General features: G+C 38.3%; 1 protein-coding gene across 1 annotated transcript in view; it reads left to right on the top strand.

Annotated features, from left to right (window-relative positions):
- The window catches only part of SPIDR (scaffold protein involved in DNA repair), a gene marked incomplete at both ends in the record, with an annotated part of 211,942 nt that overhangs the window by 179,361 nt on the left and 15,209 nt on the right, over positions 1-17,372 (top strand). Inside the window, 4 exons of the mRNA XM_080364135.1 lie at positions 4,485-4,643; positions 13,900-13,987; positions 16,074-16,217; positions 16,312-16,371. Of these exons, the coding sequence (XP_080220261.1) occupies positions 4,485-4,643; positions 13,900-13,987; positions 16,074-16,217; positions 16,312-16,371 (451 nt within the window). The remainder of the gene's footprint in view (positions 1-4,484; positions 4,644-13,899; positions 13,988-16,073; positions 16,218-16,311; positions 16,372-17,372) is intronic.

Below are 17,372 nucleotides of genomic sequence, written 5' to 3'. Positions count from 1 at the left end.
TTTATCCATGAGGAGTGACTAACTAGGGGAAGAGCATGGCAGAGTAATCCTGTAATCCTCTCCAGATTTCTACTGGGAGACATTTTCTCCTAAAGATCAGCACAGTCATAGAAATAATGCAGAGTAATCAGACCCATCTTCCTCCAGCCCTCATCCTTGCTCCTGGCTATCAGCAAATTAACAAAATCTTCCCAAGCATTTGAATGAGACTTACTGTGTCATTACTTTAAAAAAAAAATAATAAATAAAGTAAGAAAAAAAAAGGCTAATCTCTGCTTCACTTATCATTCCCTATCTTCGCCCTCTTTGTTTTTACCAATGACTCATACTTCACCTTTCCCTTAGTCTGGCATCTCCCACACTCACTCCTCAGCTGGCTTTCCTGCTACCCCTTGCTTCTGGAGTGAATTTGCATGAGAAATTTAAGTTTCCAAAATCATATTTTAATCTCAAATCTTACGCAGGGTTGCATCCTATTGTCCAAACATAAGGGGGCCTTTTTTCCTCCCTACATGAACATTGCTGATAAAAATGTTGATCTTGCCCTTTTTAACAACAGTTCACTACTGTGCATACTGACAAGGCTGTGGTAAAGGTATGTTTTATTTTATTAACTGATTCAGTACAAACACCACATTTTATGGAAAAAAAAAAAGTATTTGTGGTAGATGTGCACAAAATATAAATGCTGAATTCCTTGGGGCAAATACTCATTCTGGATTTATAGTTTGTCTCATAATTTAGATGTGGGTTTTCATCCTAGTAGTGAGCTTCAAAGGGGGGAAAAATCATGGGACAAACCATTGCTTTAATCACAGTCATACTTGCTGCTAAAGCTTAATTTGCAAGAACATTTTTCTGCAATATGAGAGCAACACTAACATGGGAAAATAATACAAATGAACTTTTCTCGGAATGAAGTGAAATCAAGGAAAAAAACAATGCCAGTGAGGAAGTTAAGGCTATGAATCAACAGCCTCTGAAAGCCACTGAACTACTGTGAGTGATGCTAACAGTGTGTGCAAAATCCATTAAGAACAGAACCATTTTCATAGAATTATAGAATGATTTGGGTTGGAAGGGACCTTCAAAATTCATCTAGTCCAACACCCCTGCAATGAGCAGGGACATCTTCAACTAGATCAGGTTGTTCAGAGCCTGGCCTGGAATGTCCCCAGGGATGGGACATCTACCACCTCTCTGGGCAACTTGTGCCCGTGTTTCACCACCCTCAGTGTAAAAAATGTCTTCCTCGTGTTAAAAAGTCTGCCCCTAAATGTGAGATTAGTTCTCCAAATGCATTGCTGAGTCTGTTGTGGAGTTCAGCTTATTTAATGGTTGTCATAAAGTAGGAAAATCAGTTGTCACTCATCATTAAATATGTATAGCATTACCAACTAAAGCTGTGTGAGACAGATCAAATGGTGTTGAGAGTATTTCAAGATTTTGTCATCGTTCATACTGTTTTAGAAGTGTGCTGAAGCAGGGAACATGCGTCTGTGAAGTTCTTTTCATAGCATCAGTTTGGGATATTCCTTTTCTCAGTCTGCAATTGGGTAACTGGAGGTTATTTGTGAAATTCTGTCTTCCAAGTGAGTGAATATACACATTTCATTTTAAAATCGTGAATACCTTTTGGATGCTGTTAGAACAAGTATAGCGTAGTGGATGTCTGCTCATATCTATGGTCCTAGCAGAGCAAAAGTACTTGGGATTTGATCCAAGAGGTTCTGCAGCTCTGTGTTTCTTCTTGATGCCAATACTCATGAATGTGTTACTAATGTGAATGGGAACATTAGTGATAAAAGCCCCAAGTTACCCAATTCTCTCTTTACTTCTGTCTGTTCATCTTGGTCGTATGATGACCATTCTCCCATCATATGACCTGGGATGTTGTGCTGCATACACCAGACAGCTGGAGTGGAAGCTTCAGCTTCCTCATCCTGCTTTGGAAAACACATCCTTGTCTAGAAGTGGTACTCCATGCAAACAGGAGTTCACTTCTACAGAGTTTATTTTCAAGGAGCTGATCTGATGATGATTATTTGGCTACAGATTTTTTTTTTTTTGGTCAGATCGGTTTCTTATCCTAGTCATTAATGCTGCCACCACAAAGGGATGGAAATATGCAGCCAGAAATGTGGGGATTTGAGACTCCCATGTCTGACAGCAGCCATCTCTTTGCTTGTCTTAAAAGGACTGGGAAAATGCACTTTTAGTGACTGATGTGTTTGGCACCAACCAAGCTAATTTTATTTGGGCAATTAACCTGTCCCAGAGGACTTAATATGAGCCTGGTGCCAGCTAGTCTGAGACTTAGTTGCATTCAGTTATGGCTCACTAAAGATATGAGAAATTCCAGTGATCAGTTAAGAGACTGCTGAACTGATCAGATATGAAACGCTAACTCAGTTGGCCCTTGCTTGCTCCAAGATACAAAGGCCTAATTTCTCACAATTAACAGTCACTGGATGTTTTGTTAACACAGGCAAAACTGTTTGCTTTGTTTTTCCTGTTCCCTTCAATCTGATTTTCAGAAATTTCCAGAGTGTGTTAGCTCTGTTTTTCCAAGCAAAACAATAGCATGAGGAGTTTTAGTCCAATCAGTTAAAACTCGGGAGAGTTTTTAGCCGGCTGCAAGGTCCTGACACGGAAAGCATTGGGCAGCCGTAGTTCTTCTGCTTCTGGGCTGTCGTGTTCATGGCTCATCAGTCTTTGTTCTCTTGAGCTGGGGATCATCTTGTGGTGCAAATCCAGAAATTATCTCATGAGTTGGTCTACATAGAAAATGTAGAGTGACAGAGCTGTTGAAGACACAGGTTTATACTGTTAAAAGTCACCTGCTTTCTAGGATGCGAACACCACTCATCCCAGAGGTCAGGGTACATATCCTTCCAGCCTACACATCACAGCAGCATTTGGTTTCCTCCTGTTGGTCATTGCTCAGGGTAGAAGCAGAGTTTCACAGCTCTAAAGGACTTCTGAACTTCGGCAGGCTGTGGAGGAATTGTACTTAAGATTTCTTTGCCTGGTGAAGACTTTGTGTGAGACCCTTGTAGCTAGAGATAATGAGGGAAATGTGGGAGCCTTTGTTAGTGTTTATCCTACCACTCTGGTCCTCAAAACCAGCACCAGAATCTGAAAAATGAGGACTCTCAGCTGATGTTAGCACAGCTGCTGATGTCTGAAATGCTTTGGAGTTGCGACCTGTGTCAAATGCAGCCCTCTCAAGGGTGTAAGCTGGAGTTAAACGGTTCATAATGAAAGAGTAAACTGTGATTAGTGATCTTTCACGTACCTAAGCTTCTCTGTGAAAAAATACTTGGATTTCTTCCAGAAAAATTTGGGAGCTCATTTAATTTAAAATGTGTTTTATAAAGATATAATGACTACTGTTGAATGCTTTCAGGATGCATATAATATGTTATATGAAGTCCTGCAAAAGCAGTGAGAGTCAGCTTGCTGTGAACAATGGTGCTGCTCTGGGGAGGTACTTTTGCCAGGTGCCTTTGAAATGAGCCAAATTCTGCTGCCTAGTGCACCCCTGAGTTTTATTTAGAAATAAAGATGCATGTGCTACCCTCAAAGGTAATTTTTGTCTCCCTTTGAAAAGTTTCCATGCTTAACTGTCTCTTTCTGGGGCAATTAAACCCACCACAGCGTGACTCATGCTATCGTGGCTGCTCATCTCAGGTGCAGAATCTTGTGAAATGCATTTTTGACTATCTAAATATATGACATCCACTGATTCTGCTGTATCTGCTATGACAGTAATATCTTTTTGAAATGCCAGCAAGTTGGCTGAGTGATATTTCCCAGCCCTACAGACCCTACTTGCATAGATTACTTTAATCAAATTGTTTGTTTAACAGGTTCTTTAATTACCTCCTTAAAATAGTTCCTCTGGGCTTCTTCATACCCAATACTGAATATGCTAACCTGCAGTTTTGTGTTGTTGGTTTTGGATTGTTTTTAATAAGAATTGACATTTCACTCTTTTTTGCATCCTAAGGACTCTTATAAAAAAGTTATAGAAAACCTAATGTTTGCTTTGCCAGTTTCAGTGTTGGTGATTATTACTTGTGAAATATGTTGCCTTGTTTACTTCTAAAGCAGAATTTTTACATCGATCTCTGTCTGCATTGCAGAATTCACTTCAAGCAAGGCAAAAACTCAGTCTTCTTTTTATAAGTACACAAACCACACATTGCATGACAGTTAATTTATCTAATACTCTGTGGAAGCCCTTTACGCTTTTTTTAGTCATGCTTCTCTATTTCGTGGCCCCATTACCTCCTGAAAATATACAGGATAAAACCCCTTTGATGGTGTTGGTTTTGTTTATTGATACATTATTTGGTAGGAATTCTCCAGATATGGTAGAGAATAAGCCCTTTCCTGAAGCTTGTAATATAATTTTCATAAATTTACGAACTCTTTTGTTATGAACAGGAGGCAGGGAGTAACAGAGGAATGTTTTGCAGGTTGTGCCTCCTTGTGCAGGACGCCTATGGGATGTTCAGCGAAGTGCAGTTGCAGTCCCTGAGCTCTGCAGAAGACATTGAGCAGTACTGCAGGAGGTGGGAAGGAAAATCCTGGTGCTTAGCTGGAATGAAAATCTTGCAAAGAACTACAAGAGGAAGGTGAGAACAATTTGCGGCAGAATGTATTGTGTCCCATGGCAGGCAGAGGTGATCTGCCTTTTTATTTCTGTTATCAATATTTTTGGAACAACTTAATCTGGCTTTGTTCGCTTAAATGTCCTCATTGCCTTTGCTGGGGCATCCAATAGAACTTGGGCCAACCATACTCTAAAAGGAGCATAAATAAGTTAACACACAAATACACACTTAGCAGAGAAAGGAATAGAGAAGAGTAGCCATATGCAATATTTCATAAAATATGAGTGTTTTCTTCCCCTTCAGTAGATTCAAAGACTGAAAAACACTAGTTCACCTCCCTTTTGTTAAAGAACTGTTTAGTACATTATGTTTTTCTACAGTACTGCCCAGTATGGCTCGAAGTTTCAAGCACAGACTTTCCCTTAGTATAAAAGACCTTAATTCAGTTATGTCTATATGGTCTTAGAAGCACAGTTTATGTTTCTTTAAAAGAAAAAAAGAACAAACCTTAAAATCTTGCAAATCGTAAAGCCATTCTTATTTTGAAATAAGAATGTCCACAGGCTTGTAGAAAAATCCCCCTGGATAAGTAACAAATTGACTTATGGTACCTCTCAGATTTTGCTTATTCTGTGATTTCTTTTACATTCTTTGAATAAAATAAAATATCTTTAATCAGGAAAAGTAATTCAATAGATCAAGTAACTTACAGAGTATCTTTCTAAGGAAAGTGACACGGTGTTCACATGGGGACCTATATAAATATAATTAGATTGGTTCAATTCTCAACATAATTTATTCATACAAGCATCCAATCTAGATAAGCCTTTGCTATTAGAATGGCTATGATATTTCTGCTGACACTTTTTTTTCCCTGTTGAAAAATGCTGTTTCATCAAAACCGGAGTGTTTCATGGAAACATTATCTATTTTGGAGACAATTTTCTTTGGAAGATTTTTTTCAGGTCCAGAGGGAGTGAATACTCTCTCTCTCTCATCCTCGTTTCATGAAAACGTTCAGAAAGTCTCATTTTTGTTTCATATTGGAACAAAAACAAATTTCAAAGCCTTGAAATGTTTAGCAAAATGGAATTGTTGTTTTCCAGCCAGCCCTATTCAGTATGCTTTTCTTTTTATGTACTTGCAGTGTTAATTTTCAGATCCTTTGGATTTCAAGCCTACTTGCATTTTTATGGAGCTTTAATAACAAACACATCTTCTTATTTAATTATTTTGTTGGCTTTTTTTTCTAGTTACATTTTTTCCAAACAAATTAAATAATGGCTTTGGAATTCTGGATACAAATGAAGTTTTACAACTGGCTGCTGGTGTTTCCAGTACTCTGCCTAACTAATAAGAGACAGACTTTTCTAATGTAAATTGTGTTTCAAAGCAGCAGTAACTTACTTCTGGCTATTCTGAGGAAGATTAGAAGATACTCTGCTGAAAACGCTGGTGGCTCAGCTGGAGCTGTGCTGGTGGTAACCCTACTAGGAAACATTAAAAGAAAAAGGCTGGTGTAGCTTCAGGGACAGTGCAGTGGTTAAAACGTGATTTCATTGTACAAGATGGGTGGGTGGGGGAATTGTTCAGGGGGTTATGTTTTCCTTAATTGTTTTAGCCTAAGTTCTGCTTTATAGCCTGTTATTACTTTTAAGTGTTGGGACACGTTTTGTGTCATTCTAGGTGTGATGGAAACCACAATAAAGCCATAGCTGAAATGAATATAAGGGAGTACTTATTCACACAAAGCATAATTAGACTGTAGAACTCATTGCCACTGGATAAATGGGTTTCCAGAGCCAGTGGTGTATCCGAGCACATGATGGGATATGCCTGTGAGTGCCCAACCTTGGCTCACAGAACATGAGTGAATAAGAACTATGTGGTTTGCCCTGCTAGAAAGACTGCTGCCTTTTTTTTGGAAGGAGATGGCTTTTAAACTGTTTGTTTCCTGCAGTCTGGCAGTGGCTTTTAAAATGGATAAAAGGGAATAAAATGTAGGAAATATGAGGGAAAAGTCATGACTATTTTTTTTTCTGTGCCTTTGAAGCACATGATCTGGAGAAAGCCAGGAATGGCTAATAAGATCCCATACGTGCACGTTGTCCCACAGTCACGTGGATGGCAATCGCTCTTACAGAGACAGAGTGCTTCCTCAGTCACTCTGTGAGACAGAGGAGATTTTCTTTTAACAGATATAAGAGGTTCTCAAACTTTTTGCATCAATGGACCACTTTTACTGTTGAAAAAAATTTTCCAGGCCATCATCCATCTTCATCATTCAAGTATTTAAAGTACTATTATCCATTCCACTAAATGCAATTTTTATGTCACTGTTTTAGCCTGAAGTTGCTTTTCAAGGACTAAAAACCTATAATAAAGGGTGTTTTACATCCAGGCAAAAACCTGGCTGTAAACCTGACTTTGATCTTTGAAATGGATCTGTACTGTAAGATGTGCTAAAAAAAACGTAAACCCATTTCTTATCTCAATAAGAAAACACTTGTTTTCCAAAAGAAAAGTGGGATAGAACTCACACAACCATGTCCTGTCTTGACCAAGATCAACCCTGTGAAAAATAAGAATTATAGTAATCTTAAATTGAGAGAAACACTGTTAATGTTGAATATTGTTTTTGAATATCCATATGCTTTAACAAGTACTAGGCTCTTCTACTAGGTCATTTGAAGGTCTTTCACTGATTTAGGCGCTTTTCAGAGCGAGTCCCGTACCCTGCATAAAACACAGCCCCTGAAACCATCCCTGCAAGAAATCCTTGCCCTTGCAGTCCCGTAGAGAAGCGGTGTTGCCCTTTGCAGTCCCGTTTCTGGCGATCCTGTAGGACAGATGGGTAGGACTGAGTCATGGCAAAGTTGCCGTGGCTTCTTTGGGATCTTCTTTCCAGCAGTTCTAGTCTTTTCATGGGGCTGTTGAATGAGGTAGGATCCAGTGTTGTCGCAGCTCAATTAACAGCACTTATGTGGTTCAGCATCTGTTTCTTGATACCTGTTCACCCTCTCATTCATACCTCTCTCCTACCCTTTCTACGGCTGTTTCCTGAACTACACACTTAGTACCAGCAGAAAAAAGAAAGATACAGTGGTTTAAAGAGAGAAGAATTAAGAACTCTCATTGATCTGCCACTGGTGGTGTTGGCCCCTTAGAGTTGTCTGTTCTCTCTCATCCTCCCACTGCCTCATCTGTCAGTCTTATAAATTCAGCCCCTTGAGAGAGAGGAAGTGAGATTTTGATGGTGTACTGCTGGAGGCAGAAATTTTGGTTAAGAATCTGTATGCAGTACAACTGAGATGTAACCTCCCTGTTTTAATAGATCCCAAGGCATGTTTCAGGTATGTCCGGTATAACCAGTAACTAAATGGATGCAATTAGATGCAGGGGCTGAGCATTCGCTAAAATGCCTCGGGAGTAAATAAGCTATAAATTGTCGCAGTCTGTTGCTTCCTGCCAGAAATTAATTTCAATGAGCTTGGATAAACCTTGTAGTTACATATCTGTCTTTATCAACAGAAATATTAATTGTATGTTTTTAGACCTGGCTGGAGTTCCACACAGAACAATAATTTGGATTTTGACAATTTGTGTCTTTTCACCTGATTTGCCAAACACTGAGTTGTTTTACTGCTGAGTATAGCAGACCTACCTGCTGCTTCTCTTTATGCTTTCTTGTAAGTTAGAAATATGAGGAGTTTCTATTCAGCAGAACAGGAAGATGACACCAATTTAAAAATGGAGGGAGAAGGAAGAAATACTTCAACATCATAAATAATTAACGCAGAGTGTCAGTACTGATTTTGTCCTTAAATTGAAAAAATGCTTTAAAAGTTTCAAAAGAAGATGCGACTGTTGCGTAGATAGTGTTAAAATCCACATTTATGTTGGGTAGAGTAAAACACTTTGAAGGGTACATCAACTCAGTCTTTGGCACACAACTCAGCCTTTAACTCATGGCAGGTTGTTCCACAGCATTTTGCTGTGCTACCTGTTGCATTTCCCTCTAAAGAAAATAGACTCTGAATATTGAGTTCATCAACCAGTGTTATGTTTCTCTGAGAAATGTCTGCATTTTCGAATAAAGTTGGCTTCTGTTGTTTGTCATTCTAAACTTTCAAATGTTAGGCAGTGAAGCGTGAAATCTCCCTGTTTGTCTGTAGTGTTGGTCACTATTGTGCCTGAGGGGTTTCTTTCTTTCTTTTTTATTTTGCTATTTATTTAAGTCACATACTTCTCTGGCCTCTCTCTCTCTCTCTCTCTCTCCTTTTTCCTCTACTCTTCACCATATACTTTATCTTCTTTTTCCTTTACACTCAGAAGAGAAGACCACTGCTAACTGCTATATAAGAAAGTGTTTCAACGGCTGGACGTTGACAGGAAATGTAATAGCAAGAATGCTCCGCAGAGCAAGAAAATCATAACTTCCTTCCTTTGGTTTTCCCTCCTCCAAAAAGACTGCCATCTAAAAGAGCCACCCACGTCTCTGAGGTTTTGAGGTCCCAAAATGCTTCAATAATTGCTGCGGTTAAAAGTTCAGTTTCGTTTAAAGCATAATTTCTATAATCGCATTGACATGTTGAATATTTGCATTACCTTTTAATTATTTTTGTTGACCACTTATGTATCAGAGACAAACGTATTTTCCACAGTTTTCTTCTCTTTAACAATCATAGGCTGCTGCTTGTATCTTCAGTGCTTCTGTCATGAAGCTGTTCAGTCAGTAACCAGCATTGTAGAATAGCGTAGGCATGTCCATATTGAATCAAAAGTATTTTATATTATAATTTCAGTGTTTTCATGTAGTATATGTAATTTCTAATATACTCTAGAAAACTGAGTTATTAAAGTATGTAAAAAATTATTCCACAAAATTATTTCATCGATCTAAAAAACACTTACGGAAAAAAAGGCAGCAACACTTCCTCTCTGTATGTTTAGTAGGCTTTATGATTTTGTCGCTTTTATTACTGAAGTCTGAGAAAATACAGTGTCGCATAGCTTGTGCACTGTAAGGTCTTTAAAAGTCAATTAAAGGGAGAGCTGGCCTACAGTAGCAGCTTTATATTTGGATCGCTTGTCCTTTGATAGTTGAAGCTTATGCAGTCTGGGTGATTATTACTGAATTTCTTTTTAGTTTTGAGCAAGGAGATTTTTCACAAAGGGCTAGGAATTGCTTTATTTTTGAGGTCTTAATTATTAAGACTGATACTGCCAAAAGAAAACTGGGGTATTTTAGACTAAAATTGGGAGAGTAGGAGAGGAGTAAACAGAGATGTGCGAAGTCTTGAATCCACAGAGCAGAACTGTGGAAGATGTTGGAAGAGAATCTTGTCACCTTTCTTCATATCCCCTACTGTAAACCTTACATCTTTCTTTCTTCTTTTCCTAGACATTGTTTTCCTTCTACTTTCTTTAGTATTTTTTCCCTGTAGTAATTTTCCCCCTAACCTCTGATATGATTATTGAAATTGAAAAATCCCCCCCCAAACTATAAACTGTTGTGTTAAAAAGTAGAATCAAGCATGTCACATGCAAAGTTCTTGGACCAGAACTGTAGATGAAACTGTATTTGTGAGAGAAATAAACAAAATCTTATTAGTAAGGTACGAAATAAGTTTCACATCAGAGTCAGTGAAATACAGTTTTGAAAAATCAAAATTTGGAGTTGATTTTTGCGGTATAGCTTGTAGTGCAAGATGAATGAAATTTCCATAGGATCAGAGTAGATGTACTGAGACTGTAGATACCAATTTATCACTTTACTGGGTCTAAATATAATTACAGTGGCATTTCTCTTTAATTTGCATGCTTTTATCAAAAATCATAGAGTGAACATGTATATGCCTGTGTGCACATCTGGATGTATGCCATTTGACTGTGCAGTGAGGGGCTGAACAAGCCAGGAAAGTTAGAAGCAGAAGGTGACTTCTGTCTCCTGCTGAGCTGTGGAATTGAGACGGAAGGTGTTTAGGTGAGGAAATGAAGCAGCTTTTTCTGTACAGGGCAGCACAGTCACCATCTATGGCAAGAATTGTGGGGAGGGAGAAGTAAATGCTATTTTACTAGTATCACTTGCAATCTTCCAGTTATTTTTCTATGAAGCAGTTTAAGACAGTTTGTTAAATAGGTCAAGATTAATTTCTGCACATGCTCCTTGTGTATTTTGCATTTTCTAAGCCATGGATTCAGCCTCTTCAAGAGTATGAAATCTGTAAAATTCTCTGACTGCTGTCTGGGTGCACAGCAGGCAGTTCATGTTTGTGGATACACAGAAAAGACGTGCCAAAGTTCAGCAACGAAAATTTAAGCTGAAAGAGATGCCTTTTGAGCACATAGGATAATAAAAATAATTAAGGATACTAAAAATAATTATTTGGCATATTATGTATACATACATATGTCTCTCTGTGTGTATATAAATGCATGCACACATATAAAAGTGTCATATACAACCGAAGCTTGAAGCTGTGGGTTTGCAGAAGAGAGGAGTACCTGTGTGTAGAGGACTGCCTGCCATAAGTCTGTACTTCTGTGTAAGTCTGTACTATAATGCTCCTTTAGAGTTACTGGTGGCCTTGCTGTCTTGCTGATGAACAGTGGACATCTGCATATTTAATATGGGACAAAACAGTTTTTACCATAGATTTCAATTTAGCATGGGAAGTAGGGGGTTGAATCTGTAATTTGGAATCTTATAGATTATTTCTGTCCTTCCTGCTATGGATTCAGTCTTTTTTTCTTTTTTTTTCTTTCTTTTTTTTTTAAGGGAAGTTATACAGTGTTACAAGAGTCCTTGTCTCTGAAAGAAAAGTTACTCAAAATACATGCCTTTTTTATCCTTGACCCTGTTTCTTCTCACTTTTTACACTACTTTTCAGAAGTCTGTCCTTTTGTGATCAGAATTATTTTATTTTTTTTTAAATAGTGACTAGTAATTATACTTACATAGCAAAATTTTAAACTTTTTATTTTGTCTTCTGTTGCCAGAAAGGCTCTTTGTGCACTTGGGGGCTGAGCATGTTCCTTCACCATAGCACGGAGCCAGCTGTTCATCTCTCATCATGACTCTATAGCTGAAGAAGGATACACACATTGGATAAAATACACCCACTGTTCAAGTCAGATTGAAGTGGGATTTGAGCATTGCTTGGCCAATAAAGAGAACGAATTGTATTCTTTCTGTAAGGATAATGATTTTCTGCAGAGGAGGACACAATGTCTTGCCATTTCTCAGTTCAAGAAGGACAGGGAACTGCTGGAGAGGGTCCAGCACAGAGCAACAAAGATGATTAAGGGAGTGGAGCATCTCCCTTATGAGGAAAGGCTGAGGGAGCTGGGGCTCTTTAGCCTGGAGAAGAGGAGACTGAGGGGTGACCTCATTAATGTTTATAAATATGTAAAGGGTGAGCGTCACGAGGATGGAGCCAGGCTCTTCTCGGTGACAACCAATGATAGGACAAGGGGCAATGGATACGAACTGGAACACACCTGTGCTCTGCCCCTGCCCTCATGCTGCACATTGCATGAGGAAGGCCACGCGTGTACCTGTCTGAGTTGTACTCAGTTACTACGCTCTCTTTTTGTAACTCTTCTTTTTAATGTCCCAGTCAGCAAGACCAGTTGGTTCCACTCGGCACTGGCATTCCTGTGACTGTGAAGAAGAAATTGTTCTGTATGATACAGGACAGAAAAGAAGGGGTAGATTTGCTGTAGTCTCTTGAATACCCAAGAAGTGTTGCTTTGTGTGTTGTAATGTTCTCACTGTTAAAAACAAGACACAAAACAAACAAAAAACCCCAGGCTCTGAGCTCAGCCTTCTCCTTTTACAGACTCAGCGATGATGCCCTGTAAGTCAGGTTCGTTTCTGTAGAAGAACAGCCCATTTGTGTTTCTGGTCTGTTCACTGCTGTGGAGAACACAACTCCAGATAGCAGTGTCATCTCTTTAATCTGCCGGCTTGTTACCTGAATTGTGAATTGTGAGCTTTATTCCACAAGATCCAGTCTGAGATTTACATTTAAGAAACTTCTTACAGTGCTGGTCCAAAGGCATCACTATTAACACTGAATCATAGATGCTATCTGGTGCTGTATGAAAAAACGTGGGAAGAAGTTCACTGCCTATAGACACACAAAGTCTAATTGCTTAAGGACCTGGAGAAGAACTAGGGAAATACAGAAATGAATAAGCTTAAGCAGAAGTGAGCTAAAAGCAGAACTTTAAAGGACGGTTTCTGTGACCCCTTGAAGAGAAGCAGCATATTGCAACATGCTTCAGCCCTGTACCAGAACATGCCTTTTCCTTCTTCTAGACAGTTGAGTTTAGAAACTGATATTACTTTTAGCAAGTTTGGGGCTTCATTTTTTTTAGAGCTGTTTCAGAAATAGGGGCTTTCTTAATTGGAGGAACAGACATCGCATTCTCGGAAGCAGCGTGGGGTTAAAATCCAGATCTCTGTGCTTCAGCTAAACAAGACAGAGAACTAGGACAAGATAACTGAGAGCTTTAACTCAAACATGCATGCCTCTTCAAGCTGGTTATCTGTAGCTATTTCCCCTCTCTGGGCTGTTTTCTTGGCCTCTCCCTCAGATGTTCCTGCCTCTCCTGCGAGGATGCTGTACCAGCTGACAGGGCAGCCACTCTCCAGCTTGACACGCTAAAGCTAAAGAGCCTGTGGCATTTTACCTTAATATGCTGGGTTCTTAATTCTATGTTTGTTAAAAGTGGGAAACTTGCAAAATAAATGAATAAAAACAAGAACTAAACAAGCAGCTGTGTAGGAAGGAGACCATCTTCTGGACATGTACTTAAGATGACAAAATCTTGCCTGTTTCTCTATGTGTGATAGTTGCTGACTTTCCTGAAAGCAGTTACAATCAGCTGTTAGAGAAAAGCAAGAAATGAAAATGTTAGAAGAAAAACTTTTAAAAAATCTAATAGTGGTATCCGTGTCCTTCCCAAGCCAGCATTTACCCCAGTTGCCCTGAATTTTCTCATGTAGCAGGCCGTTCTTGGCAAAGGATTAAATACGATTTACTTGTCACTTAATGTGATACATCCCTTCCCTCCCTCTCCACCCTGCAGCAGAGATGATGGAGATTTAACTAGACCAAATCAAAACCAGCTCCCAGAACACAAATACGATATAAAATTGTTTTCATAATCATGCAATGGTTTAAATTATATTTCTTAATGAATCTTTTTAATATAATGTGTAACACTGTAAAACATTGTAAACCTGATTTTATTGGTCTTTTTGAAGGTCATTAGGACTTTTTAGTCTGATAGACAGTTTGTGGCCTCCAGCAGTGCCTGTAAAAGTTCCTGGACAAAGTCAAGACTCTGAAATGGTAAGTCTTGATACTATGGAAATGTATTTTTTCACTCACAACTGCTATTTTTGTTAGTAGTGCAATTGTGTTTACTTTGGGAATCAGATTCTCTCCCTCTCTTCATCTTCTGGGTTTTGGAGATTAACTTCTGTCCTAGCCCAGCTGCTGGAATCAGGTCTATTACTCATTAGGGTGATTTTAATTGGTATTTGTCTCATGTGAAGACAGTAAAAGGATAAACACAAAAATTATCTACTAAAAAATAATTGGTGTTTCTGTGGTTTTAGGGGTTGGTGAGGTATTAAAATGGATTTAAAGTATGTCACCATGCATTTGCAAATATAAAATTGCATCTTTAATTTTTCTTTAATTGGCTTTTGTATTTGAAAAGGAGTTCTGTCGTATCGAGTGTCATTTTGGTAATATGAGATCGTTTGAGAAGCTTCTGGGTAACCAAGTGCTTGTGCCGTCCTGCTGTTCTTGTATAGCTGTTCTTTGGGGAAGAAGTTTGTGGTATTAAAAATTTGTGTCAGAGCCTAGAGGAGTCAATGAGGATGCAAATTCCAGAAAAGAAGAAGCTAGCAATAAACAAGTTTCAAAACCAGGGGACATGAAAGGTGGATGTAACTAGTTATTTCTAAAGTCTTCTCTCTGCAATGCAGAGAGCTCTTTGCAGGGGTTTATGTTGAAGAATAAAAAGTTCAGACCTTGGTTATATATAAAACCAAGACTGAAACCAAGTGAAACAGCTGTTCTTGCCTGGACTCCCCCTTTCATCTAGAGGTTTCAGAAGTCTCAGAAGAATGGATTGTTTTGTGCAATAAAATACTGTGGACAACAGAACGGGAATATCCACGGATGGAGCAAAGCTCTTAAATGTTGTTTAGCAGTATTATGACTCTCATTTGTTCTTCATTTTCTCTATTTTATTAGCAATCTAAAAATGGAGGAAACTTTCCATAATAATGAAATTTGCACTTCTGTCATGGGTTTGAAATACTAACTCATTCCACAGAGGATCAAGTCTTTCTTACATTCTACTGCTGCAGGTTTTTGGCTGGGTGGACTTTTTTCAGTTGAGATACATTTTTCTTGATACAAACAGTATAGTTTCATGCACAGTTTTATAGGATCAGTTTTGTTCATAGGTACATAAATCATATTGCCAGTATGCTGATAGTATTGTTGAGAAGAGATCTGTGAAACTGATTTCTTTTGAGCCATATGTACATTTAGTTACCTTCTTCAGTGCTGTCAGAAGCAAACAGAATTTGAATTGACGCCTCTTGCTTTTTTTTTCCCTTTATGCGGATTATTTTTTTAATGAGTGAGCAGCTGTCTCTAATAGATTCATATTTCTTTTATTAAATGAAATGCTTTATTAACAACAAACATCGCTAGAAGAATATTTTACCATAACCACAATAAAGATTATTTATTAGCATTGTCCTTTTTTTCCTGAGAAACCTTTCTAGTTTGGGTCCTCTTTAAGTGGTGATTGATAAAGTTGTTACATCACAATACTTTTCAAGGGGTGGGAAGAAAAATCTGGCGTAACACAAAGAGAGCAGTTCTTGTAGCTGTTGTGTTCCTGTTCTTCATTATCTCCTTGTGCTGTCCTGGATTTAATCTGGCAGCTTTAAAAGTTTGTCAGCTGTTTACTATCACAAAAACCCACCCACATGCAAAAGTCCCCAAATCTCAGAAAAGTTACGGATGGTAAAAAAAATTAAAAAAAAAAAATAATAATAATAATCAGTGCACCCCTACCACGTAATAAAAAAAATGCAAAACCAACAACAAGTACCTTGAAATAGTCACAGTGTTTGCCAGGCGTGCCGGATCATGAGATGATGTGATGAGTATCAATGTCAGATTATGGAAAGAATGATACACACAAGCTGATTTCACTTATAACTTGTGAATGTCGGTTTATTAACTCAACTTCTACTTCAGATAGATGTTATTAACTGTATAATTTTGTTTTCCCGTCCATCTTAAAGTGTAAATTGTGTGGTTCATCTTGGCTATTATTATAAAACCTGACTGACCAAATTAAAGTGCCTTTTCTAAGCTCACATTTCTTTTTCTTACTTTTTAATAGATGACAACTAATCTTCCTCCTCCCAGCTTCTGTTATGTTCTTACTATTCAGTCTGGTGAAATACATGTGGAAGTGGATGAGGAAGAACAGATTTCTAAGTTGTACCAGCCACCAGCTGTTTGTAGTCTAAAGGAAATTCTTCAGGTAATCTGTTTTACAAGTCAGATAACAAATACTTTGTAGCACTGGATTTCTGGTATCATGTTTGTCTCATTCCCTGTTTTTGTACTATTTTCAGATCGATGGTTGTAGTGAACGTTGTAGCTTTTGGGCGCAAGTGCTATATCTAAGGCAGAAGGTAATCTTTTCACTTTTAGCAAAGTATTCAACATAAAATCAACATAATGTTTATGTGAAGAAGCCAGCATTTTTTTTGTTTAGGGAAAAACACAAAGCCTCCCTGGATTATCTTCAAGAGTTGTATGAGCAGAATTATCATCAGGTCTAAAATGTTTGTGAATGGGTAAAATGAACTGCATCTCCAGTTTCAATACCATCCAGTCTAGAAAGTGAATTATTTCTGAATAAATTACTGTCTAACGAGAGGTAATATTTCACCCTGGTGAGGGAGCTTGCAGGAAGTTTGTTGAGACTCAGTTCATAGCTAAGTGCTGTCCTTAGATACATAGCAAAAATTTCCCAGTTGATTAAGTGTCTGGATGTAGAATTTAACAAACGATGGTTATATAAAAATACAGTTTTGCTCTTTGCATGCAAGTGTGTGGACTATTTTTGTTCACTTCAATAGAAGCCCCTCAGGCAAATCTGGCTTTTATGGTCCAGTTAGTAGAAAGGAGGAACTCTTAGGTAAATACATCTGCCATCCATACTTTGTTGGAAAGCGTATAAATATGTTTTATTTATTTGTTTCTGAATGATGCTAGAATTTTCTTTCAAAATGTTGCAAACTCCTTCAGTAGTTAAAGGAACCTTTTGCAACTGATTTATTTATTTTTTCCTGGCGACTGTATGCTGAGTACAGCCGGCACTGAATTCTAGTGGAGAATAATTTGCAATTGTCCATCAGCTCCACAAGAAACAAAGTGTGAATCAAAGCATATGAACCAAAGACAAAGAAATTCCAGAACAGCCAGCAAAATAGCTGGAGATGCTTCCCACCAGCATGAGACATAAATTTAATTTAGGTCTTGCCCTTTTGCTTCACAAGCCAATGAGTTATGATTTGATTTTTAGGCAGGGAGTACTTTTAACTCCTGAGATGTGGGGTGTCTCATGTGTTTTCTCCATGCTAAGTGAGAATTTACTGGGGCATTTGCAAATGTGAAATCAGGGCTAGCT

Source organism: Nesoenas mayeri, assembly GCF_963082525.1.
Source record: "Nesoenas mayeri genome assembly, chromosome: 2".
Lineage (NCBI taxonomy): Eukaryota > Metazoa > Chordata > Aves > Columbiformes > Columbidae > Nesoenas > Nesoenas mayeri.
This window is presented reverse-complemented; position numbering and strand designations above follow the sequence as displayed.